This window comes from Lipophrys pholis (genome assembly GCF_963383615.2).
Source record: "Lipophrys pholis genome assembly, chromosome: 20".
Taxonomy (NCBI): Eukaryota; Metazoa; Chordata; class Actinopteri; order Blenniiformes; family Blenniidae; genus Lipophrys; species Lipophrys pholis.
Genome location: NC_137648.1, coordinates 2221963 through 2247281, shown reverse-complemented (window position 1 = coordinate 2247281; position 25319 = coordinate 2221963). Strand labels below are relative to the sequence as shown.

At 43.0% G+C, this 25319-nt stretch overlaps 1 protein-coding gene across 3 annotated transcripts in view; it reads left to right on the top strand.

Moving 5' to 3' along the window:
* Positions 1-23966, top strand: part of LOC308125976 (enhancer of polycomb homolog 1-like) — a 34361-nt gene extending 10395 nt beyond the window's left edge. For 2 of the 3 annotated variants that reach the window (XM_080490041.1, XM_080490039.1), the window contains 13 exons: positions 5209-5368; positions 8620-8765; positions 9131-9337; positions 10317-10465; positions 12377-12530; positions 13365-13523; positions 14019-14108; positions 14301-14449; positions 15635-16050; positions 20051-20235; positions 20661-20802; positions 22091-22466; positions 23516-23771. In XM_080490041.1, coding sequence (XP_080346167.1) covers positions 5269-5368; positions 8620-8765; positions 9131-9337; positions 10317-10465; positions 12377-12530; positions 13365-13523; positions 14019-14108; positions 14301-14449; positions 15635-16050; positions 20051-20235; positions 20661-20802; positions 22091-22466; positions 23516-23588 — 2346 coding nt within the window. In that variant the 5' untranslated portion in view covers positions 5209-5268 and the 3' untranslated portion in view covers positions 23589-23771. Of the gene's footprint in view, positions 1-5208; positions 5369-8619; positions 8766-9130; positions 9338-10316; positions 10466-12376; positions 12531-13364; positions 13524-14018; positions 14109-14300; positions 14450-15634; positions 16051-20050; positions 20236-20660; positions 20803-22090; positions 22498-23515 lie in introns of all 3 variants that reach the window. The other variant, XM_080490040.1, reaches the window with a different exon arrangement.
* The last annotated feature ends 1353 nt before the right edge of the window (positions 23967-25319 follow it).

Here is a 25319-nt window from a genome sequence, read left to right as displayed (position 1 = left end):
TAGAGTTTATAGACTAATCAGCTAAAAGGTAAAATCATTTCTGACTAAAATTCGTAACGTATACCGTGAGAACAAACTCCGAAGAAAATTACTGGGCCGTAACTTAAAATAAATACTCATACTTAAAAATAAAGATGGAACGTTCATTTGAGCAGTGTTTTAAAGCCCCGTTTATGTGAAAATTTAAAACTTTCGTAGCATTTTGGGTGTCTGTTTACACAACAACGGTGCTGGTTGCCACTGAAAACGCAGGTTTTTGAGAACTGCTGTTCCGACTTCTTCATCATGTAAAAGGGACAAAAACGACTCCTTCTGGAAACACTTTGTGTAGAGGGCTGAAATGTTACTACTGTGCGTGCTCACCACGGCCGTAGTAAATAGTTTATCTACGCATGCGCGAGTATATGGATAACAACAACAATGGCAGCCTCCAAAGTGTCATGACTCCCAGTCCATGTTCTTCTGGGACTTGGTACTTTTAGAGTTACCTGTTATAGCAGTCCAACTCTGTCATAGGCGAATGTCCGTGTTCTGCCATTGTTAATGTTTATAGTGTATTGTCCTCTGGGCACATATGTGTCTGGTTCCATTACGTAAACAAACTGATCCCAGTCGTAGCCAAACATGAAAAATACTTTGTCTTCAGTGTTTCTACGTAAACTGACATTGTTGGGGATCAATGATTTCATCCTTTACTCTGTAGTCCTTTGTTCTCTCCCAAGATGATCCAGCACCCATTCATAGAAACCGGGTCAGAATTCTTAAGAATTCTCACCTGACCAGAGGTGTCAATGACACTTGGATGAAAGTCAGAATCCTCCAGGAACTATTATAACGGTCTCGGCGCAGGTCTCCCCTTCTAGTCGAGCAGTTTCACACTATCAGTGGAATAAAAACTTAAACGGCAAACATCCTGACAGAAAACCTAAAATATTAATCAACAGTACTGCTGTGTATCTTAACTTAATGTTAAGGTTTTCTCTTCATAAAATCGGCTTGTATAAAGAATTAAAAAATTAGAATAAAGCTGAATTGTAAAGATTAGATTTCCAGAACAATGTGACGTCAGCGTCTCAGAAACTTTTAAGTCTGACTGCAATAGTCACAACCAGGTCCTCCAATTACCTGAATTGCCATTCACAAAATCTTTTTATCCCCACTGGCCCAGTTCCCCCAGCAGAGGAAATCCCGAGTCGGTGAACTCGCTCGTGAGGCTCACAGCTGTGAACAGATCGGAATATCTTCAGGTCAGGGGCGGCTTGTGGCGGCCTGCCACAACCTGCCGAGGTGATATCCTCGACAGGTCCAGGCCCAGCTCATCTTTAATTGGCTCCTCGTGTGCTCTCCTTTTTATGCAGCCTCCTTGAGCTCCGGGTTCATGAGCGTGTCAGGCAGCGGGGTTCAGAACAGGCCACTTTCTGAAGATGTGTGTGACAAGTCACACAAGAGCACAGATCGCACACTGTGTTTGTTGAGCAGTGGTTTGTAGAGTTTACTTTAGGTCACGTTGGCAGACAGCTGCTCAATGGAGCAGTGGTCTGTTTTACTGTTTGTCAACAGAGCGTCGGACTACCGGCTATAAAACCTCACGAAGAGGAGCAGCCGTCACGTAATGGTGCTTAAAAATTTTAGTTACTTTCGCAGTAGCCTTGGTTTGGACATTTTTACTACACAATGATACGCTGTTTTCCTCCATTTAAACAAAACAAAATAGTAACGATGGTTGTATAACAATGCTTCTTGGCAGTAGCATTCAGACTATTTGAAAGCTTGTGATTTCCACCTTTAATAGTGCCACATTAGTGATGGAAATGCATTAGTGAGATGAGTGGCTGAGCTGTGCCCATACAAAATGTACAGATTCATCATTGTCGGAAAAAGTGTAATGTCATTTGCTAATATGTCATTTTTAAATGTTGTAGGATTAAGTCAAGTGTTAATTATCTCGATTCCTGTGCATTATTGAATATTTGGCCCTTTGGTAGAAAGAAAAACATTTCTGTGGCCGTCGCCATTCTCAAAAGTTGCTCATCCTGAGACTAGATGACTTATAAATAAACAAAATATTCTGATACTGTTACACAGAGGTGTCCAACACCTTTTAGTTCAGGGGCCATTTATAGCAAATGACTGAGCTGGACTGGTAAAATAGAACCATAATAACCTTTCAATTTCAACTTAAAAGGATTTCTTTGTTGTGGCAGAGAGTATATGTGATGAAAATATCTATCAAACAATTACTTTGGAAAGCGACTACAGTCACCACCATTGCTCCTATAGCTGTTGCTTTATGCAGGTTTTTACAAATTCACGGCTGTGACGCTAATGCTCGGTTGCTAAGTTTCGTGGCAGCATCAGTAATATCTCAGCTCAGGTCTCAGTGTTGTTTCATAGCAATCAGCGATATTTATCTCCTGCTCATCCTACAAATGCATGCTCCTTGCCATTGAGGCACCATTTAAAATTTAAATAAACCGGCCTTTCCGGTTCGTGCTGAATGTAGATGTTCAATCAATGTGTGCAGCGTCCATGGATTGAATTTGAAATGAATTGAGTGAGGTGCTCGCTAGAAAGTGATTTGCATTAAGGACTGTGCATCACAAGCGTCTGTGTTTTCTGAAGCACTGTGATTTCATGACGTACAACCGCTGCATCTTCAGACAGTTTTATAGTGGCCAAGCAAGATGACACAAAGCCGTTGGGTAATTGTGTGTTTGTGTGCTGCAAACACGGCTGTGTGAGATTTTTAACAAGTGTGGCTGGACAGTCACACACACACACACACTCACACACACACACACACACACACACACGCACACGCACACGCACACACACACACACACACACACACACACACACAGAGCGACTTTCTGAGCCAAAACCAGTACTTTGTTTTTGTCCCGAAACCTGTGATTTGTGTGTGAAAACATCCAAATTCCGAGCAGCGTGCCAGCTCAGGATCGTGATAAATCGTTAGCGAGCTGTGAATGGATGGCAATTTTGTTTGTGGTGCGTTGCGTGTTTACATCCCACACTCATTCAGAGCAATCAACAAAGCAGGTCGTGCTTCAGATATTTCCTAAATCCTTTGACACAAAAAAATGTTTTGTGTCAGTGTTTTTTGTTTTTGGTTACTACGCGTTGCTCGTGGAGAAAGTATATGAGGCCGGACTTGGTGGGCTTTACCAGGGGCAGATGGTTCAGCACTGGGCACACGCTGTGTCCTTTCATGCCAACTCATAGCTCTGATAGGGGTCTCCCGTTACTCCACGCAGAGCTCCTCAAGCCTCGGGATTGTGCTTAAAGCCCTTAATCACTCCCAACTCTCTTAATCACTCCAAAACTCCCACGCAATTGGAATAGTTCTCAGGCTAATGGAAAATTAGCTATTGTTGCTGCTGCTCCTATTTGCCAGCCACCATTTAACACTGACCCATATTCATAAAAAAAAATCTCTGCCAAGAATCTGAAGGGGGGAAAAAGTGTTGTTTAAAATGAGGAGGAGCTTTGTTAAAATACGTGAGAGGAAGATAAGCTTGAAGTCGGTTTTGACGATCAGCCATCTGCTGCAGAAAAACCTCCTAATATAGGCTGCAGTGCTTCAATACTTAACACCGATGTTTACTTTGACTCTGGCCTTTCAGCCTGGAAAGGTCTTATCAGTAATTTGTTTGTTTTTGCATGATTTTAACCAAGTTTGTGGAGGGAGTTCTTGCATATTTGTGTAGGATGCAGCACCACAGATTACACGCTGAGCTCAAAAGTCAAACTCCGTGACTAATTTTCCAGGTATGACTTTTGACTTGGATTGTTCCGAAACTAACTTTGTGCCACTTAATTCGTATAGAGGAGGAGTGAGTCACAGTTGCCAGTGATATTAGATTTACCGTGCATTGCTCACAATGACATCTCCACCACAAACCTCACCCTTTAATGTACATCTGCAGTGACCATGAAGCCAACCTTTTTTTAAGTCCTCCCACATCCTTCTTGATGCAATGACTCACACCTCAGTGTTGGTATACGATGTATATGCGAACCAGCTTTCTGCCTGCTTTGACAAGCGAGAGAAAATGTACTCTATTTTTTATTTTATTTTTTATTATTATTATTACATACTACCATGTTTTACACTCTTTTTTTAACGGGCCAACAAAGAGTCTGGCATTTGTGAATACTAAAACTGTGCACAACCTCTGCACTTTATCGTGCATGCAGTCGGCCTCTTTGTCCAATTTTAATGGGGTAGCAACAAGCTTTATTTGATTTTATAATGGATAAATATGTGCATAACAATAGCACTTCTACTGTGCAATTCCACATTGATGGGTTAGCGATGAGCCTTTCACAGATAGTTGTACTGCTAAATTTAAACGTAAATTTTGAAAACCGCAATGAGACGACCCGTTTGTCCACCTTTAAATGCCTTAACACACTTGTCATATGTTTAAGTAGGACCTGTTTCTCCAACAAGAACTGATGGATTCCTCCTACCTGAATGATCAACAATATGCATTAACATACTTCTGTAACGCCTTTTAATGCGAGACATACTTATGCTATGATTGGCTGACATTGTGTAGACGCTCTTGTTTAGATAATGATTATCCTATTAGGATCATGAGCTTTCTAACTTTGGGTGATTGTCTACACTTTTGGGCAGTTATTATTCTAAACTAAATGGGCCAGCGTTTGTGTTCTGCACCTGAAATCAATCAAGTATGTTTTTAACTGCCTGAATTAATTTTGCTTTCTTAATTAAAATTTTAACCCAAGTTTATTGATGCAAACGGTCCATCTGGGACAGGGGCTTCGAACAGTTGCTCGCCTTTTATTGAAGCATCATAGATATCTCAGCTCGGGTCTCATTGTTGTGTCCACTACTCTGATTTTTCATGAAACAAATTTCATGAATGTTTTGTTAAAATTTGTACTATTTGCGTGATGGTTTTGCCGGATTGGAGCCTCTTTTTGGTCCAGTTTTGGACCACGGGCCTGATGTTTGACACCCCTGATCTAGGACCTGTTTATCCACTAACACGAGTTGAATGAATGTGAAGAGCATCTTCGTGATCTGATTACGTTATGTGAATATCCGGCTTTGTGGGGAGGGATAGTCTTCACTGAATAGTGATGGTTCTATGAAAAGTGACTCATGATTTAAGTCTTTTAAATCTGACCATCCCCTCTTCTTTTGTTCTCCTCCAGGAGCACCATCTCCAGCGGGCCATCTCGGCACAGCAGGTCTACGGCGAGAAGCGGGACAACATGGTCATCCCGGTCCCCGAGGCGGAGTGCAACATCACGCACTACGAGTCCCTCTACCCCGGGGAGTTCAAAATGCCAAAGCAGCTTATTCACATACAGCGTGAGTAGCAAGCCACCCCACAAATGGATTATCTTCTTAGCCGCGTTAGCGCTTCGTGAGCACGTGGTGATGTTGTTGCCATATGGATGCGGCGAATGGTTGTAGACTTTCTATTCTGCTGATCGAGAGATTTGGATGCATCGGTTTTGAATGGGCGAATATTGGAAGGCACTGTTGGGTCACTTTACTGTTGGTCTCATAACACCACCTTGTGGTGCAGACTTGTATTGTAAGACTAAACGAGCCAGAGCAAGGTGAATTTTAAAAGGTTTGACAGTAACACATAACAAACAGTTTTGCTATTTTGGGTTCTTTTTTTTATTTCACATAGACTAAAATATTACATTGTACTTTTTGAACTGGCCACTAAATGAAAGTACTTGTTTCATGCTGTCTGTCTTCTGGTTCCTGCGCTGTTGTAATGTGCTTTTTTAATCGGCAGAGGTTTTCACAGAGAAGTGTTTGTAGAGGTTGAACCACATTTCCCATGAACGTAGATGATGCAGATGTTAAGTTTATATATGGTAACAGCTTTTCTCTTCTCCTGATGGTTGTTTGCCGGTAAAATGAAACGTTTAGGAAGTATTTATATATGGTCTGCCACTGTTGGTTCTTTCACAAAGCTACCATGTGTAAGTGTAAACTAAGTGGGAGAAAAACAAAAGGATGAATTGGTTAAAAAGAAAAAGGACTGTATCAAGAAAGGTACATGATGGCTTCATAGAATCAATGGACAAATTTAGGACTGAATGCATCTTTTGCAGTGGAAATCTGGTGAATGAAAGTTTGAAAATGCAAGCTGAAGCAGCAATAGACCACAGGACCGAGTGTAGACCCAAAGAGTTTATCCTCAGAGAACAGGAACTCATTGCCACAGAATATAATAAACCATTTTTCACATTTGTTTTCTTATGAGGTTAATTCAACTTCTTTTAGTAATTGTACAGGATTTGGTGGCGGTGGTGTTGCCTATGTTTACAATGGTAAAAGTTCAAACCCCTTATCTGTTGAATGAGGGGTCAGAAAACTCCCTGCTCTCCTCCAAACAAATAGACATTGAGGACCTATATCACATGTTTAACCTTCAAAATCAAGATTAAAATACCAAGAATCTTTTTTGCATGTGTAACTGTGTATCAGGAACAGTTGAGGAAAATGTTTGACAGCCACTTGATTGCTTTTACAAATATCTCCACCTTTCCCCCTTTTTTTCTGTATATAATAAACATTGAAGTAAACTGGCATTGAAACCTCTCTCAGATTTAACCCTGGTTATCTCACTGAGGGCTGAAACTACATTAATCACCTGCAGTGAAAGGTGCCGCGTAGCAGAAAGTGGCTCATATTTTAGATGATAAAATATTAAAACATTCTTTTTTTTATTGTCACAGTTCTCACCTTGAGTTTTGAGATAAGGCTCTTTGAAATATGGTCTCCTGTGAAACGAATTAAAAAAAAACTGTTTATTTGCAGGGAGGATGAAGAGCAGCACGTTGCAGACGTTATATCATATCTGTTAGATGCCTTTTGTCATGGCATGTTCAGGAGTCCAGTTTAAATCGTGGGACTCCTGCTTCGTGTCTCCACCATGATTCCACCTGTTTTTCGGTTATCGCCCAGTCGAAGTGCCGGGCGCCGCCAGGGAATGCTGCATACTTTAGCAAATGCCTCAGGTTTTGACAGGTTTATGCCTTGATTATGGCGATGCTCTGATAGTGACTGTGTGCAGAAAAACATTCACCCACACTGATGGATTGCAACAGTTTGAACAGATTAATGTGTTTTTTTCTGGAGAAGCTCCAGGCGGCAGCTGGAAATTCTGCCCAAACTGGTAGAGCACATGAAAACTCTGCCGCCACGAGCCATGTTTACGAGCCAGCGGATGGTTACGCTCGCAGCTCAGGAGGCTGGCGTTTGTCCCGAAGAGCTGTTTTGTTGAATTAGTGAAGGCACAGGAGTTTGCATGTGTGCAGAGCTTTGTTTTGATCAACACTGCGGTTCTTTCTTTGAGCCAAGTTTAGCCGCCGTGCCCCGAGGGCTTTGTTATTGACTGGTTGACTCGTCACATTAAGCCTCATTTCAGGCTCAATATATTCCAGAAACTTCCCGAATCCTTTACGTTCAAAGCTAAATGGAATCAGGATTGCTAAGTCTCTGGGCAAATTATGTCAAATTACCTTGTTGCTCGCAGCAGCTGTTTTTCAGAGCGTTTTAATATCCACTGTTTTCCTGGTGTGGAGGCATTCTAACAGTCTACATCTTCCTTATTTATTTCTTTAATGCTCTGACAAATGAAGCTTGTTTGCTTTTAAATGTGTAGTCTTCAATTAAACTATTAGTGATCCACCGAAACTACTTTTTTAAAGGATGAGTACAAGTACTAACCTTTAGGTACTTGCCAATACCGAGTTACCATATGAGTACTTATTAAATGCCATTTACTCAATATGCAAATGATCCTAAAGACTTGTGTGTTGCCATGAACCAGCTCTGCACATATTTTGGGTTGATGCCACACTCTCCTCCAACAGCCTTGAAGGTTGGAGTATACTGCTGCATATACAGTATGAATAGCGCAATGTGTTGCGTCTATGCCTTCCCCTATACATACTATGGACTGCAACACACTCCAGCTCCCTGTTAATAAATGTATCAGTCACTTTACTGTACTTTCAATCATGTTTAGCATGTAGCATTGCTGGTCTGTGACCCCCGAACCCCTTTAGCATGTCGGAGTAAAATCCTCCTGGATCCACTGAGCAGTTAAACTACTGAGCGACACGGTGTTGTATGAACGATCTTTCACCTCCCCTTGATACTTTGGCAGAACAGAATTTACAGTCTGTCTTACTTTTATCATTCTCATTAATGTTAAAGAATCTTCAAACCGCAGACACCGCTCGTATTCTCTTGCTGTGATGTTGCTGATGGATGACATCACGTAATACTTGCCGGGTAGTCTCAGGGACTTTTTACAAGTACCTTGTGCAATATTGACTCGATATCCATATCGGTGCATCCCTAGCAATTATCGGTTTAATCAACTATTATATCTGTTAACCAACAAGAGAAGATGACTCGTGCATGTAACACTCTATTGAGCTGAATAAAAATAGATTTTATCAAAAGATGTACATACATTGTTAATTGATTCCTTAATTTAATGCACATGTTTAGTGCTTTAGTATGTCATAACTCTATCTCTGCTTGAAATATCATACCTTGAGTCCATCTCTCATTTAATCCCACAGCTTTCAGTTTGGATACGGAGCAGCCAGACTATGACCTAGATTCAGAAGACGAGACGTTTGTGAATAAGCTGAAAAAGAAGATGGAAATCACCGCCCTGCAGTTCGAGGAGATGATAGACCGGCTGGAGAAAGGCAGCGGACAGCAGGTATTTGTCACTGCGCGTGGGGAAATTGCCGGTCAGAAAAGGGCCCAGCCCTTTACCCAAGCTCGAGAAATGTCATGTTTTACGTTACTGTGGAAGAGCGTGGATGACTATTCTGCTCACAACAATCATTTAAAGGTTGAGTGATTACCTTACATGGGGGTTTCTTCAGTCACTGTGGCAGTTTGAGAAGTTTGTGTGTTTTCACTCGTGACTTCCTGTGATGTACCTGAAGGCAGAGAAGACGAGGTTGTTGTTTTTCGTTGCCATATAGACGGTTTAAACCCCGTTTTTCCATCTGTTACTTGGGTTATGATTTTGGAGGTCTGAGGCCGTTATACTGACGCGGTCTCACTGGTTCCCCGCAGCTCGTCAGTTTGCAGGAAGCTAAGCTGCTGCTGAAGGAGGACGATGAGCTGATCAAGGAGGTGTTCGACTACTGGAGCCGCAAGAGGAAAACCTGCAAGGGTGGCTGCCTCATCCCCAACGTCAAGCAGGAGAAGAGGGACGGCTCGAGCACCAGCGACCCCTACGTGGCCTTCCGCCGACGGACGGAGAAGATGCAGACCAGGAAGGTGAGATACTCAAAGGGTTTTCGCAGTAATGGTGCCATACATTGATCGGAAGCAGTCAGTCAAAATAGACAAAATATAACTGAAGTCTAAAGTTGTAAACAATCTGTTATGAAATATAATCTCCAACATGACTTCTAAGACAATACGTTTCTCACAAAGGACATTCTAAGACCCTGTTTACACAATGTTTTCATGTGAATATTGAAAACTTTAGTTGCGTATTGGTTACATGTTGACGCGATAATGGTGCTTGGAGCCACTGAAAACACATCTCTTTGAAAACTGCTCCCAAGGTCTGAACTTTTAGAAAACACTCTCTCTCCGTGGAAACGGGGGGGGCATGCAACTTTTCCAAAACATTGCTACTGCGCTTGTGCACCACACCTGTAGTAAATAGTTCTTCTGTACATGCACAAGTAGATGGACAATAACGTTTGCCTCTGGAGTGTCATGACTAACTGTCCAGCACTTGTGAAGCCCATCATCTTCCATTTGTTATGGGTGTTACGGTGGGTTTAGGTCTGCAGGTTGAACCCAACTGCACCAGAATGTGTTGGGCAATAGACCCAGACAGATGCACACATTTTTGCTTTGTGCACAGCAGCATGAACAGTGAATTGATAACTAATATTGTTTCAAGTTTTCAAAACAATGTGTTGACTTGATGAAGGATTCCAAATCTGTGCAGTGTTGTAAAAAGATTGTTTTCCTTGATTGCTCATGTTACCTTTGTGGCGTTTCTCTTACTTTCTGAGTGAGGAATCTTTAGTTTTGACTGAAGTCATATTTTAATGTGGTACATGAGCTCTGATGTATTTTCCCATCTTGTTGGACGCATCAAAACTGATCATCCAGATAGTTTGTCTTACGTAATCGTGTTACTTCTAGAAATCCGTTGACGTTTCCATTCATCTGATCTCGGAGAGAGTTTCAGCCTGGCTAGAAATCCTCACCTGAGTCGTTGCTATTTCACCTCCAGAACCGAAAGAATGACGAAGCGTCGTACGAGAAGATGCTGAAGCTCCGCCGAGACCTGAGCCGGGCCGTCACCATCTTGGAGATGGTCAAACGGAGGGAGAAGAGCAAGAGGGAGCTGCTGCACCTCACACTGGAGATTGTGGAGAAGAGGTAAGAATGAAGCGCATCTGTTGGGTTTGACTCTCGTGTGGTTGAACTTCTCTCGAGACCTTATGGAGGGTTTGTCTTGTGTATAGGACGCAGCTTGATGTTGAAGTGCATACCTTAGTTACCAGACAGCATGAAGCTTTAAGGGCCGTTTCTGGTTGGATCCCAGAGGATTGTACTGCGTCAGATCCTGCCTCCATGTGGTGAACCCATATTGGATCTGCCTTTGTTTACTCGTGAAAGTAGAAAACACCTGTCTGCATGACGGAGGAAATATGCGTTTGACTCCTCGGCTCAGGTCAGGCTTCACTGCTCCCGTTAATTGGGGCCACAGTCATACACACTGTTCTGCTTACATTATCAGTTCAGCCTGTTTATTCAGTAGTGTCGGGAGCAAACAAGCTCATTGACTTCTCAGTGCCCTGTCTCTGCAGCAGTATAGTAAACTGGATTTGTGTGTATAGGACTTTTTTTTTGTTTTGTTTTTCTTTCCCCCCCCCCCCCCCCACCCCCCTCAGAGGAGCCTTTGCGATCCATCTTAACATGACACCCCGAACGGAATGAATTTCCTCTGAAAGTAGCTGTCAGTGTGAGCTTAAATTGGACACTTCTTCTTGAAGTGCTTTTGATTTGTAGTGACATTTCAATTTCCTCTTGTTATCCCGGTCGGCTTTCCGCCTGCACATCACAGCCACGGCGCTCCGATAGCTTCCACCAAACACTTCATGGTTTCATGCAGGAGTGAGCCTGAGCCAGGTGCACTCTGAGGGGGTTTGTTAGCCAAGGCGTGTTTAGGATAGCAACAGAATTACATCAATACAGTCTAACGTTTCACAGCTTTTTATGATTTTAGCGACTTCAAATTCACAATACTGGTATTGTTAGTTACAGCTTTGTTTATTTTCTTGAAAAATAGAATAACATCAGGGCGCGGTAATTACTCCATAACACGCAACTGTTATTCGCCCGTTCTTTTTGGGATAGTTACTTGTAGTTTACCTTAGTGTCTGATCAGTCTCTGAGCTCAGACCCCTCCCTCCAGTGCAGTGCCACAATGACTTTCCTCTCGCGTTGTTTCACTTCACACCGAAATGGACCTGCCGCTGCTTAAACTTTAGGCTTGAGCTTTAGCAGCCAAAATGCTTCCTGCACACTCAGACTCTTCCAACAAGCACAATTTCCATTAAGAGTGAGCGATTTGAAGGAGCGGCAGCGAGGATTTAGAAATGGCAACCTGCCACTCCGAAATGAATGTAGAAGAAACACTGCTGTTCTTTGTTGTGACGTAGAGTATACATCATAAAAATGTCTATATTTTCACAAAACAATTAGTATTGAAAATAACTCCAGTCTCACCGTAAAGCCAATTGTAATGAAATTTTCTGGCAGTTTGCCTGGATTGGAACCTTTTGTTGGCCTGCTTTGGCCCATGGACTCTATGTTTAACACCCCTGCTCTACACATTACATTGATTGGTTCCATGGAGTATTACTGGTTGGTGTTAGTTTATCGCACACATTGCTAGTGAGTACACGCTTGAAGTCTAAATTTATTCTATATATCAGTGTAAGCCAATCTACCTCATTTTGGACATTCAAACATTTGGCTCTGAATGGTCTCAGAAATAAGATTAACACATTTCCTTGATAAGTCATTAGCCATCGCCATGACAACAGCCATTAGTGAAGGTGTGAGTGAACTTTTTATTGAGTTCAACCTCTTTTTTTGGGTCTGATGCAGCATCCATTCTGATTAAAAAAATAAAAAAAATCCCCAGCAGGAGGAAATGAGTCCAATTTGTTGGGGGAAAACTATTTTTCACTCAGCAGTTGGAATGTAATCATTACATTTTTTTTTATTATATCTTTTAATTTTTAAAGCAAAAACTTATTTGTTTCTCTCTGTGTCTGTCAGGAATGCAATGCCGGACTTTGGCAGCGAAGTGATGGCAGAAGCTCTGGCACAGCGAGCTCTGGTGAAGCCCGTCTACACCATCCCCATCATCCCACTGTCCAGCAGCAACCAGTACAGACACCAGGACCACTTGGACATGAAGGACTACAAGAAAGTAAGCCTCGGATTGCTGCACCAAGCCATTTCCTTTAGTGTGGGCGTTGGAACAGAATGCCTGCAGTGAACACAATATTCGTCAAACCAGACCTTGGACTTTTTGTTTTTTAATATTTGAAAAGAATTTTAAAACGGCAGCCCTTTTAAATTTGATAAAGATGGAGACACTCACCGGATGGACTGCGTGTAGTAAAAGTTGTATTGTGTATAGAAATGTGGATTTATACGTCGTGATGTTGCAGCACTTGATTACACAAGCGCTGTGCTGAAGTCGGTTTCACCTCCTCCCATTATAACTCCATTACCTCTGTGTCCAACAACTTTCCCCTCGCCCTGCGGGGGAGGCATCTATTTACCCCTTCATTGCCTCCCCCTTCCCCTCCTCCAGCTGGTTGACTTTACACCTTTTGTTTATTGCCCCCCCCGCCCCCCCCATTACTCTAACGCTCATTTCTTCCATCGATTTGACACAGCAGTCCTTCACTGTTAGCTTTGTGCCCCCCCCCCCCCCCCCCCCCCCCCCCCCACCCGCCTTGGGTCTCACTCAATAGAGTCTAATCCTGGTGGAGCTGGAGTCTGTTCAGACAGGGAGGGGTCCTCCCACCGGGGAAGTTGGGGTGAAAGGTGGTGCGAGGCGAATTGAGTAGAGGGGGAGGGGGGACAGCCATCTGGCACGTGCCGCCATCTGCATATCAATGGCTCTTTTACTCACTCTTGTTCCCTCCACACACTCAGTTACCACAGGCGCTATTGTTTCGCATTTAGCAAGCGTCCCCTTGATCGCGGACGGTGGCGTAAACATGTTTTCCTTTCTTTTTTCCCCTCCTCGAAGCCCGAGAAGACGGAGGCCGTGCGAACCAAAAGGAAATACGAGAAGAAGCCCAAAATCCCTCCGCTGGTGGCTCCGCAGCATTCAGGACCCTCTGTGTTCAATCCCAAGGACCTCAACCAGTACGATTTCCCCAGCTCAGACGAAGAACCCTTCTCACAGGTACCAGCTCTGTCCCGGAGGAACACGATGATTCACATCTTGTGGTTTAGACCCCGTTTACACGGCAACGTTTCAAGTAGACAATCATTGTATTTTGCGCTTTCATTTTTGCAAAGTTTTGTATTTACACAGCGTTTGTAAAAAAACGATGTCCGTTTCCTTGCAGAAATGCTGAAAATTCTGTAGTTGCCATATCAGGTCGCGAATTGGTCCCGTTTGTTGTTTTTTTGATGAACTTGATATTTTGTAAAGAACAAAACGCGATAAGCCAAGTTGGATTGTAATTCCGCGACAGTCGGCTGTAGCAGTGTTTCCAGAAAAGTTGCTTTCTTCCTCGTTTCCATGACGACGGGAGTAGGAGCATTTTCAGAAAGTTGTGTTTTCAGTTTTCATCACCGTTGTCGTGTAAAAGGACACCAAAACTCAATGGAAGTTTTGCATTTTCCTGTGACATTAATTTTCATTTGTTTTATTTTTAATTTTTTTTCCGTGCAGATCCTTTCAGGTTCCTCGGAGGCAGAGGAGGAGAATGACCCAGATGGCTGCTATGCGTTTCGGAGGAAGGCCGGCTGTCAGTACTATGCTGTGAGTGCCCTCCTGTGACTCCCAGCATTCTATTTATAGCGCTAACAGCAGGCTGGCCAGTCTGCCCGACAGTCTCCCCTCGCTCCGCCGGACACAACAATGCAATAACCAACTCTCCCTTTCATCCTCCCCACTGTTTCCACTTCCGCTTCACTTTTAATATCTAATGTTTTTTTATCCGTCTCTCCTCAGTCTCGCCCCGACAAGAGTGGAAGCTGGCCCTGGGTGAGCCAGGCAGAGGGCGGGCTCGGCGAGCCACGTTTCCGCTTCTGTCTGACCTCGCTGAACTTACCACGGCGCTGCATCGGTTTGGCGCGGCGTCGCGTGGGCAGAGGGGGCAGGTGAGCGCAAGCTTTGATTGAATTCAGTGGCGTGCATGAAGGCAAAGTGAAAGTGGGTCGTTTCCAGTTGTTTTGGATGGTGAGCGTGCATTTAGTTATATGGTCACCGTATTGTCATGACAACAGTACGCATCAACTGCACTCATGATTCACGATTCCCCAACAAAAGTCCCGAGTTGAGAGAAAACGCAGGAAGATGAAATGTGTGTGGGAACGCCGCCAGTGTCAACACTGAACCAAGAGACGCTTGGCCAAGCGTTGGCTGGAGCTGCTGGGTTTGTTTACCATACCAGCACTTTGGCAGGTGACCAGCGACCGTTTGGCAGCCATGTTAGATCATAAATATCAAGCTGGCTGGTAGAGATGATGAACACGACAGTCCCATTTAGGATTCACCTGCCGCTGTGGCCCGGTGACAAATCGTCAAACTTGTATCCTGGGGCGATGGAACGGCTGAGTGGATGAGCCAGCCAGCCAGCCGCCTCCTGACTGCATGTGTCACTGTGTCCGGACTTCATCTCTGGATTGAATATTCTGGAGAAGCTCATATGTTTTTATAGTGCTGGATGGTGTGAGACTGCATTGAACATGAAGCATTTGTTAAATCTTGTTGGGATCAACAGTCCTGTTTAGCAAAGAGCTCAGGATTTATAATAAACCATAATTGGTAGCACACTTTACATTTTTTTTCATTAAACAATACGCAGTAGTCTTAATTTACAAACCCTAATGCTGCCAGGACAATCCTTCAGATTTGAGACTCGGTGTGTAAATAAGACAGAGCTCAACACTTTTTTTAAACCCTCTTTCAATTCATACCTCTGGTTGCACTCTGGTTTATTCAAGTAAAATCTTTTAGATCCCAGGCATCGCCAGTCCCCTGCGGTGTCCCCCAGGGTTCTGTCCTAGGCCCCATTCTTTTCATATTTAATCTCCTCCCGCTTTTCCCCAATTTTTTGTAAATATAATATTCGATTTCACTGGAATGTGCCATTTCTTTCAGGTGGCTTAAAACTTAATAAACAATGTTTACTTTTTGTAACTTGTTTGGTTGTTCTGTTGGGTTTTCTAAGTCATGCAAGAAAAAAAAACAAACATCTGTGTACGTTTGATGGTTCTCAAGACTTTGAATGTCTCCTGGTTTTTAAGTGACTCTTGTTTTTTTGTTTTTTTTCTTGTTTGTAGGATCTTGTTGGACAGAGCGCAGACAAACCTGAACAGCATCTGCCAGAGCCAGGACTGCGATCCGGAGCCCTGGCCTCTCGCCTCGCCGCTTCCAAGCTCACCGCTCCGCAACTCCAACGCCAGTACCTCAGAAACCAATACCTCGGACCCAACCAGCTCACCCCGCCACCCGCCATCCTCATCGCCCCTGTCGTCGTCAACCCCCATGGACCTCAGCCAGATCCTTTTGAACATTAAATCTTGCCGCTGGAGGCATTTCAGACCACGGACGCTATCCATTAACCCCTTGGGTGGAAGAGATTTGTCTCGCAGAGGAGTTAGGGATTATAGCCGCACCCTGTCAGGATTAACTCGGACCCTGTCCGGAGGAGCCAGTTCTCTGAGTCGCACCGGTGCAGCAAACACTCCCATCAATGGTGAGTCAGTCACTTCCTCCGTCACCCTGCTGGCTGTTTTCTTCACTATCACTCTCAGTAACATTTACCTCATACTAAGGCCCCGTTTACACCACACAATCTACCAGGTTATTCTATTTCAATTAATATTTTTTCTTTAAATTGCCTTTACAATTTGCTCTAATTAAAGATTGAGCAGCTCAATCGTTTCATCCATCAGTTAGTTTCAAACTGCTTCAGACGTCAGACTCCATCTTCCTCGAGCCAGTTAGATGTGTTTTTGTTTGTAGTTTTGCTCACTCTGCCAGTTTTGATCATTTCTTTTGAAACTTTTGAATTTAACTCGAGAAGCTTTTATTGATTGTACAGTTTTTGTTTTTGGCTCTGAGACGTGCCAATTATTTCTATCAGCTTGCAGCTCAACTCTCCATACTAAAAGATGAGTGAAAGAAAAGCGGTGCACATGTGGTGCGATGTAATTGAAATCAGATCTCTGCAAAAACAAGATGAGTAGAGAGAACAGAAATTGAATCCATTGTTTGACGCTAATGGATGCGTTCTGTATCGGTTTTGCTTGTGTGAAGGTGTTTAATCATTACAATGTGCAGGGTCAGCACACCATTGACCATCAGACTGATTGGTAACTGTATGAACAAGCAGCAGCGATTAACCTCATTCATCAATTATTTCACCTGCAACCGTTGTGTTGAAAATTCAGGAGACAAATGAGGAAGGGGTTCCTGCTGGAGATTTACAGATATGTGACCTGAACTTTGTTTACCTTGTTTTTCTCCTGGGTCAATGTGTCAAAGACTCATTTCAGGAATGAACTCAACATGTTGGTTTCAGTGTGGAATGGTTGATGCTGTTTGTTGTCAATGTGTAAGTAGAGAAGGGAAGATACTGGAGAGGCCAAGATGATGCATTTCCATTTTTATCAGACTTAACTGAATTCTGAGTCGTGGAGATTTCTGTGGCCTTTTCTTCTTGGTCAGTTCCTGTTGGTTTTCCTCTTTTATTTATTTGTTTATTTTTATCTTATTTTATTATGCGTTATGTATTAATCCCCAGAGGGGAAATTCATTTACTTCAATTGACCAATCAATAGCAGCCACACAGAGTAGTTGTCGCAAGGAGCTGGTGGGGGTCGAAAATCTTGCTCTGGAACTATGTTTTTTGCACGGTGGGAGGAAACCCATGAGGAGAACACGCAAACTCCAAATTAGCCAAACAACCTGAGCTGCTGTTTGTCTAAAGCAGGTTGTTATGGCACTAATTTACTGGTCTGGTCCACTCAAGATGAAGCTGCTGTATGTGGCTCCTAGACTAAAATGTGTTTGGCACCTCCGGTATAGATTGAGCCATTTATATTGTAGAATTAAGCTCAAGATTCACTAAAACTTTTCCGTTATTCTGTTAAAAAAAAAAATACAACACTTCTGACTCAAGACGGGGACATTCCAGATTTGATTGATGACATCTAGTCTCCACTCGCTCTGGGTTCAAAGTTGCAGTCGCTGTTGAGACGCTCAAAGATGGATTAGCTTTTCTATTGGCTGTGCAGGGCGAGTCGCTAGACTTTAACGCTGTTCCACGGTAATAAAAAAGTCGAGAATTTACTTAGATTGTCGCAGATTAAGAGATAAATGAGTTAAAGTATTATCACATCAACCCAAGATCAAAAGAGGGACTGTGTATTTCATGGTGTTAAATGGATTATCGCATCAGGCTGTTGTCTTTCAGGATTAAAGAAGGCTGAAACTTTCTCAGGGATTAAAATTGTAACTGATTAATTTCCTGTTAAGCAACTAATTGCCTTGTTTGTAGTTTTCTCAGTTCTTGTCGGTGCCCACAGGTGTGTGTTTTGTGTTGATTACTTTATTGATCACACACAGTTCTGACTGCTTGAAAAAGTTAGTATCTGTCTGAAAGATGAGAGGGAAACGTGCCAGCTGGCTGTTGTTTTTGTAGCAGGACACGCTTTCGCTGTACGCTCTCAAACCGTTTCACAGCCCTACAGTTCAAGCTACTCAGTCAGGCCTCGGGGGGGTGGGGTGACGTACGTTTGATAAGCTTCCAAACTGGACTTTCCAGCAGCAGTACACACCTACGCCGAACACACCTTTTGACTGGTCTGATTGTCTGAAGCCCCCTGGAGGCATTGCTTTGATACTTTATGTGCACACAGATTCATCTCGATAAATTACAAGACAACAGAGAAGCTGTTTCATCCCACCATCGCGTTCCACATATTGTGGATAGTTTATACATTTATAGCTTTGTTTTCTTTATAATTTTACCTTTTGTCTCTCAATCCATTTTTCTGTACACCTGTTCAAGGCTTGGAAGCCCCATTAACAATGGATGCGAGCAGATTCCACCCTGGACAAGTTTCCAGGGCAAACAATCACTCACATTCACCCCTGAGGGTAGTTTAGGAAACACAAATTAAGCTCACATGCAGGTCTTTGCACCATTGGAGCAAATCCAATGCACCAGAAAACCCTGAGTCATGATGAGGTGCGAGTACTTAACGCTACGTCATACCTCGTGACAGTCCAAAATGGTGTATCAGCATGTTAGGCCCAATATACCAGACAATGTTTGAAATGTAAACGAGTATGAATAGATGACGAAGTTGAATTGCTATTCCAGGTGACGTTTAAGTTTAACACTACGAGAAAATGGACCTGGAGTCATGACACTCCTGAGGCAGACATTGTTGTTATTGTCCATCCACTTGCCCATGTGTAGAAAAACTATTTACTACTGACGTGGTGCGCAGTAGCAACGTTTCAGAAAAAGTTTATTTTCCCCCGTTTCTATGGAGATGAAGCCTGGGTGTTTTTGAATGGTTCCATATTGCATTTTCAGTGGCTCTGAGCACCGTTGTTGTGTAAACACATGCAGAATGCTGCAGAAGTTTTCCGGTTTCAATTGACAACGTGTAAAAGTGTTTCATGGTTTAAGCGTATGTCATTGATAAAACAATGACATACAAATATTTGTAAGATGAGCCTGTAAATGTGTTGTAACGACCTTAAATGGCTGAATTCTAGCCTTTTTTCCGATGTAATAAACCCAATAACATAATAACTTTCAAATAGTGTAATACTTTATTGAAAACGCTGAGATAATGGCTCAAATAACCCATCAAATCATTTCATGATTGAAGTAAAAAGATTCTTATAAAACTTAGCCAATAATGTAATAATACAAAAATAAAATTGCATTTCTTGGAAGTAAGATTTTTGTGCCGGTTTTATGCAATGTGATTCTCTAAGATAGTGGATGGGATAGTAGTCATATTCATTCCTTAAGGATACATATGCACCATTCTCTCTCAATTATAATTTTAAAAATACAATTAGAATGAAAAAATACCTAATTAATCCCAGAGGGAAATTCTTTACAGCGTTGCACCACACATAAGGGAATAAATCGAATGTTGACATTCCAGATAAGACCAGATAAAATGAATACCAATATGTACAGGCTTTATGGTGACTAATGTAGGCACAGAAAGTCTTTCTCCACCCTCATCATTATCGGTTTTATTATATTCAAAATGAACATATATCTCATGCAGCTTCTGCACTATGTTTGGGTTCAAGTTGATTTTATTTGGTGAAGCAGTTGTTGTTTTGGTTTCACTTGCATGCCATAGTAGTGGACCCATAAAAACAAACCAAAGTGTTTTAAACTTCTGGACAGTTTGATTATCGTTGACCCGTTGGACTTGTACACACACGTACAGGGAGGACATGCAAAACTCCAGACCAGATATTCTAGGGACTGACCACCTCACTGCATCGAGGACGTCACTCTATAAACCCCTGTCTGTCACCTGACGAGGCTCCATCTGTAAATCCACCCATCATCTGATCAGACCAGTGTGTGCTGCCAGCAGCCTGTAGATTCCATGCAAGTGGAAAGACTTCTGACGCGCCAACCTGCGCTTTGATCGGCACCCCCGTGTTGAATCGTGTGTGTGTGACCCCGGTCCGTCTCGTCCTCGCAGTGTTCACAGCCGAGCAGTACCAGCAGCACCAGGAGCAGCTGGCCCTCATGCAGAAGCAGCAGCTGGAGCAGAGCCAGCAACAGCAGCAGCAGCAGCAACAACAACAACAACAACAGCAGCAGCAGCAGCAGCAGCAACAACAACAACAACAAGCCAACAACACTCCAGCAACGACCAACTCACAGGTCAGTTCACACAACCTGCAGGGCAATTACTACGTGGTAGTTTTTATTTAAAAGAAGTACTTGGTTTTAATGTGCGCAAACCTCCAATATTGTGTTTTTGTGACTGTTTGGCTCGTTCTTATAAGTTTTGTTCATAAATACTAAGCAACGGTAAACAAGAGCTTACTTAGTAACGACTGCAGTGACGCTCCCCCAGCATGAGAGCCATTTCCTGTTGAGGGTCGGTCCTCTGAAGTGAGGAAACGCGACACATCCTCATTCCCACGAGTCGTGTTAACGCCACTGGCCCGGTTCCTGCTTGGCAGCAGGAGTGCTGAGCTCAGCACTTTGCTACTTTTGACCAGAGCAGTCAAAGTTTGTTGGCACAGCTCCCTTCAACTCTCTCCCTCTCTCCCTCTCTCCCTCTCTCCATTGTGTGTGTGCAGACACTCGTGTCCAAGACGTTGGACCAGGCCAGCGCTCAGTTCGCGGCCTCGGCTCTCGTCACCACGGACCAGCTGCTGGCCTTCAAGTCCAAAGACGAGCTGGTGCTGGCTAGTGGAGTGAACGGGGTCCTGGCAGGTGCAGGTGGGCTTCCCCTTCAGTGCTCACTCACTTTTAATCACAACCCTTTTACTTGATACAAGCCACACTTTTTATTTCAGACACACTAGAATGTTACAGATACAGTTCATGTGTTATCTACGGAGAGTTCTGCCGTTTTTCCCAACACATTTCTAGATTACACATGTTGGTGCATTCTCAGATGATTCTCAGATTCAGTGTCTTTACATTAGACGGTCCGATGTTGGAATAAATCCAACATGTTAGCCTGTAGCATAACAACCTTTTGTCACTGATCCTCAAACTTCATATAAAGTGGAAAAAAAAAAATCATTCAAAATATGAAAGTCTCAGCCTGGTTTCTACACTTACTTCACTTATACGTTGTGGCTGCGGTTTGGCAGGAATGATGAATAAACAGTCATCGTATCAGGAGATATCTGCGTTTACATCCGTCACCATATGTTCAGGTTGGTCACAATGGCGGGGAACTGAACACGCGTGTACGAATGTTAGGTTGACTGCAGAAAGCTTCTCTCTGCTGAGTCACAGCTGGCCATGTGTGCAAGAATAACATTACGCAGTGGCTTGTCTGCATGCAGCACCACGGCCTTCATGAAGTATAGATTTGATCATTTTACTGAAGATTTCTGGAATTCTCGACGCAGTCAGAAGACCTCAGGCGGTCTGTGAACCTCCCCCACTGTACGCCACAGGACCACCAAAGATCTTTAGTCTTTTCCAGGGGTGTCAAACATAAAGCAAAAATATCAGACCGTCAAATTCATAATGCAAATTCATCCCTGTAGTGACTAAGTTTTCTATAAACACAACCACAGAAACAGTCCTGTAAAGTCACAGTGTTGACGTGAACGTTCCCAAAGTTTTGCTGTATAAACAATTCAACATTATCCAGTGTGCTAAAGATGCTTCTTATTCTGCTTCAGCAGCCGAGCGACATGTCACAGCACAATGAAATAAATAAGATTTTCTTTTTTTTAAAGCACCTGAGCTTGTAAGTAAACAAGAAAATATGAAAAAACTAATAACTGCTGTGACTATGCGATTAAATGTCGGGATTTAAACTTTAGAGAAGCACTTCCTCCTGCGCGCTGTTTGTTCGTCCTCTTTCAGGGCCTGTTAATGAAGGACGGGACGACAACACAAGACTTAAACGGCAGCAGTTACCACCGTGTTGCATCAGCGTGTCTGACGGCGTCGGCAGCCCGCCCGTTGCAGCTCTGCCGGAGCGGATTGCATGAGACGGTGCAGGTGCAGAGTTTGACTGACGGCCCGCTCTTCTGTGTTCCAGGCGTCTTTAAAGGTCTGCACCTCTCCAGCACCACGGCGGCCCTCCACCAGTCCAACCAGACCGCCGCCGCCACCCCTCCGTTCCTCCAGCCCTCCCCCAACTCGGCCGCCCCTTCGCCCGCCAACACCGTCCCCGCCGGCGCCCACGCGGCGCTGGGGCTGCTGGGATGCGGCGCGGTCAACGCGGCGCCCGCCACCACTCAGGTCCTCATCGGGAACAACATCTGTCTGAGCGTGCCGTCGGCCGCCACCCTGGCCGGGCGCCACATCCCCCGAACCCTCGGCAACGTGCCACCCTCTGCCTTAAAGCTGTCCACCACCACCAACCTGCAGATGCCCAAAGTCTCGGGAGCGGCGTCCATGGACATGAGCTCCAGGTGAGGACCGCTGGTCCAGACGAGGACTCAGGTGATGGTGGACCAGACTCATATCTTCTAACGTTACTGTCTGGATTGTCTTACTCAGCGCTTTTTTCAGGAAATTAACAGCAATTTTTAAGAAAATGTAGGAGAACCTCTTGACAAAACATTCAATCTGTTGCTGGCGCTCGTTCTACTACTTGTAAATTACAACACAATCAGTTTTAATGCCTCCAGTCGATCCCAATCAGATGTAATAAGACTCTTACTAATCAGATTTCACAATCTGGAGCTAAAAGACAGAAGGATTGTCAATGGTGTGTGTAAAAATATGCATGTTTTAAATAACTGCATTTATGCCAAAGAGTGAACATTGAAGATGTAATAAAATGTTGATTAAAGTTGAGGGAAAAAGTAAAAACTATCCCAGATTAAAAAGAGAAATGCATGACGAATACGATAAGATGTGCAGAGATGGCAATTGTCCACGGATTTGAAATGAACCTTTTGGTTAGTGTGTCTCGAACAACCACGGGAAATGAATCGTGTCTCGTACAAAGAATTAGTGAAGATCAGTAATTGACAGCAAATTAAAATATTAGCAATATTTTCTGCTGAAATAACTAAAGACCAGGAAGCGTCATGTCGAATATTTGAAAGAAAGATGGCGAATTATTTTAAGCCTCCAGAATCTGACCGTTAAGGAAGATTGTAAGTAGATTTGCATCATTTATGTCAGATTAATTCCAGGTCTTGTGATGTTCTTGTACAAAATATCACTGAAGTGGCTTTGTGAAGAAATTGCTTCAAACCGACTCCCAAGACCTGCAGAACTTCCAGCTGAAATAATTGTTTTCCCTGTTGCCGTCCTGCGATATAATAAACACGATGTCCTGAAGTAAGAGTACAACCTACAGAGCCTGTATCGGGAAGTCTTCCTCCCTACGTTGCCTTTATTTTTTTATTTTATTTCTCTTTATATTTCTGCTCATTAATGCTGCTTGTGCATAAACATGTTGAATTAGATTGAAAACTGGCGCTGACCGTCTGACGTCCTGCCTCCGCAGGGACAACCGCGACGAGGACAAGCCCGCACTCAACAGTATAGCAGACAACACAGTGGCCATGGAGGTGACGTAGTAGCGGCGCGGCGGCGGCGAGGCCTCTCTCTAGGTGCTGTGCATCGTAGCATCGGGAATGCAGAAGGGACGGCAGGACTCGGGACGGAGCGATCCTCATCTCTCATACTTTAAAAAAAAAAAAACACACACACATTTCCCCTCCTCCCCCCCTCCCTCTCTCTTTTTGTTACTGTTAAAAGTCAAAAAAAGAAAAGGAAAAAAAAAAAAACATGAAAAAATATCGACACCTGTAAATTATGAATATGGCAAAAATTAGTATCTGTACAGTAACTTACATATTTGTAATCCCCCCCCCCCCCACCCCCTCTTGTATATATTACTTGAATACAGAACTGTCCATTTGTGATGTTTTGCACTTGGGAGTCAAAGTTAATGGGAAAAAAAAGACAAAATAGAAAGCCAAGTAACTTGTGGCGAGTGTGAGAGACGTGGGAGTTGTATAGAGAAGATTTTATCACATCATGTGCATGGTGCGGAGCCTGCTGTTTTTATCTATTTATTGTGCTGTGTTTACAGTTTGTTTTTTTTTTCTTTTCAGTTTGTTTTTTGTTATTTTTTTGTTTCTTTTTTTGTTTAGTTTTTTTTATTATTATTTGTACACTGTACCTTTGTTGGTTCCTGTGCTGTAGTAAATGTTAGGTAGCTACGGACTCCTGGGTATTTTTGTATATTGTGAACACAAAGCAGGTTCCCCAGCCCTCCCTTCTTTTTTCTTTTTTTTTTTTCTTTTTTCTTTTTTTTTTTTTTAAATGTTCCCGGTCCCTGTGCTTCTTTCTCTGTGGATCAGTGACGTTCATGCAGGAGGAAGAGGCAGCTTCCATTCACATTGTCCCCCAAACACAAGTAACAAAACAGGGATGAAGTCTCTTCCCAGAAGCCTTTGCTGCTTCTGATTTAAAGCACTATTTTATTTTTTTGTTTTTGTTTTCGTTTATGGATTTGATAAATATCAATGCTGCTTTTGTATTTGTTTTTAAGACGGGACGTCCATTTTCATGCAAGCGACGCCCTTTTTTTTTTTCCTTTTCTTTTTTTTCCCTTTTTTTTTCTTTTTGGAACATTTTTGTATTTTTGTATTTTTTCTCTTGTGGTAAAATGATTGTAAGCTTTTTTTTCTTTTTTTTTTCGTTTATTGAAAGACTTCATTCTTCCGTTCATTTGTTACTTGTTCATGCATAGGTGATAAGGGAGGCGAATGGGCGGTGATCGCTGTACGTGTTTCATCATTCCAGTTTTTAATAACGAAAAAAAAAAATGCTAACAAGGTGACGGAGAGGTGGGGGAGGGGTCTCTTCTCTCTGTCTCTCCCCTCTTTTCCTTTACGTTCTTTCTTCCTTTTTATTTTTTCTTCCTTTTCTTTGAAAAAAGAATCTCCAGACGGCTGCAAGGCCAAAAACCACAAGTATTGGGTGCCTTCCTTTGGGGAATTTAATGTTCTCTCTTCTGTGAAGAGTTAGGCACAAAGGCAGCATTACTTAGTAGTGCTTCTCGTCTTTGTCAGAATCCGAATGCCCAGTCCAATGGCAGGATGTATCTTTGAGGTTTACTTGTCCCACCTGGAGGCTGAAAAGACTTAAAAAAAAAACAAAACAAAAAAAAAAAAAAAAAAATGTGACAGAACTCTCACTAAAATAAGACAATAAAGCCCAGGGCATTAAATGTGAACCGTTTGGACTCTGGTGTCGTTTATACTTCCAAGTGTGTGTCTTTTGTGTTGTACATGGAATAA